Source organism: Arachis ipaensis, chromosome B04 (assembly GCF_000816755.2).
Source record: "Arachis ipaensis cultivar K30076 chromosome B04, Araip1.1, whole genome shotgun sequence".
NCBI lineage: Eukaryota > Viridiplantae > Streptophyta > Magnoliopsida > Fabales > Fabaceae > Arachis > Arachis ipaensis.
In genome coordinates this window covers 1,183,986-1,185,717 of record NC_029788.2, presented here as the reverse complement: position 1 = coordinate 1,185,717, position 1,732 = coordinate 1,183,986, and the positions used below count along the sequence as shown (strand labels likewise).

At 22.3% G+C, this 1,732-nt stretch overlaps 1 protein-coding gene across 1 annotated transcript in view; it reads right to left on the bottom strand.

The window, feature by feature from the left end:
* LOC107638335 (L-ascorbate oxidase) overlaps positions 1-1,732 on the bottom strand; it is an 8,335-nt gene that overhangs the window by 3,615 nt on the left and 2,988 nt on the right. Inside the window, exon 4 of the mRNA XM_016341565.2 lies at positions 690-884. Coding sequence (XP_016197051.1) covers positions 690-884 — 195 coding nt within the window. The remainder of the gene's footprint in view (positions 1-689; positions 885-1,732) is intronic.

Genomic DNA, 1,732 nt, shown 5'->3' with positions numbered 1-1,732 from the left:
ATATTATTTTTAATTTTGTATTAGATCTTTTTTAGTATAAAAATTATTAGAATTAACTAAATATTTTTCGTAAATTGAGGATATTTATAATTAAAAATCTAATTAAATTTTTAACCACATATTTTTTTAGAGAAATATTTTGTTAATTTTAACGTTTTTATATGAAAAGAACCTAATTACAAAATTAAAAGTAATATAGAGACTTAATTGAAAAGATAAAAAATATAGGGACATAATTAAAAATGTAATAAAATTATAGAAACCGATAGAGTAATTAAATCTATATAATATATTTTAAGAATTTAATTTTAATATACTCATAGTGTAAAATAATTTACTAAATTAATTATTATATATTTACATATTAAAGTATATTTTTTATTCCTGAAACTTAGTAAAAGTTTTAAAAATATTCTTAAGTTTTATTTTGTTTTAATTTTATCTCAAAAATTTTCGATTTGCATCAAATATATCCTTAACACCTAAATTTTCAAAAATTTAAACCTAATTCAGAATAATACATGAAAACTATCTCTAGTTTACTTATATTGATAGTTATGTTTTCTAAATTTTAAAGAAAATTAATGGTTAGAAATATATTTGATGTAAATAAATTTTTTTAAAATAAAATTAAAATAAAATAAAATTTTAAAAACAAAAAAATATGTAAAATGAATTAATTAACTTACTGAAATGGCGAAGTTGAGGGAAGCTAAGGAAGTAGTACTAGAAATCCTGATTCGGTAGGTGTGGTTTGGGTCCACATGAAGAATCTGAGGTGCGCATTCTTCACCACCCTTAAGTTCACATTGTGGCAGACTTGTGTTTATGAATTTCGCTGCCAGGGAACAATTAAACTGTCCTCTTCCATTTATCAGCAGTGACTGAAATAAATCAACAAAGTCAAAACCGTGTGTGTCAAAAACTGACACAAAAATAAAAGTAATAAAAAGAAGATACAGTCTCATTATGATGACTAAAGGGCTTGTATAGTAGTATAAGAAAATTTTAAAGTATACTGCTATAAAGATGCTCTACTAACACTTTGTTTGAAAAATGGATGAAAAGAAAATAGGTGAAAAAAAATGAGAGGAAAGAAAATAGAAGGAAAAGTTAATTTTTTTTTGTATTGTTTGGATGAAGAGAAAATGAAAGAAAAGAAAATAGAAAGAATTTTTTTTTTGTTTTAATGCAAAGAAAAATAAGAAAAGAGAAAATCATACCTAAATGAAATTACATTAATACCTTTTATAAATTATAATATACCAATGTTATGATGACAAATTTGTAATTTTACTCATTTTTTTACTCCAATCTAAGTTTTCTTCTCAATTTTGGAGAGAAAATTTTAACATAGCTCCTACATGTACTTTTACATTTTTCATTCATTTTCTTTTTTCATCCAAATAATAAAAACTAATTTTTCCATCTATTTTTTTTCCTTTATTTTCTTTTTTTCTAAATTCTTCTAAACCAAACAAAGTGTAAGAGTCTACAACCACACTTTTAAATATTACCTAATACAATATATTTATGTCTTGCTACATCACATGTTTAATTTTCAATATTCAATAAAAGTCTCATAAGTGTATGTTATAATGTTCATAGAGTTAACAAATATTTTCCATGGTGGAGGGGGATTTTTTTCTCTTTTTGTCAGAGACAGAAAGTATATAAATTGTATACAGAGATATAATTATTTATGTTTTTTTTTTATTACTTTTAAGTTAAG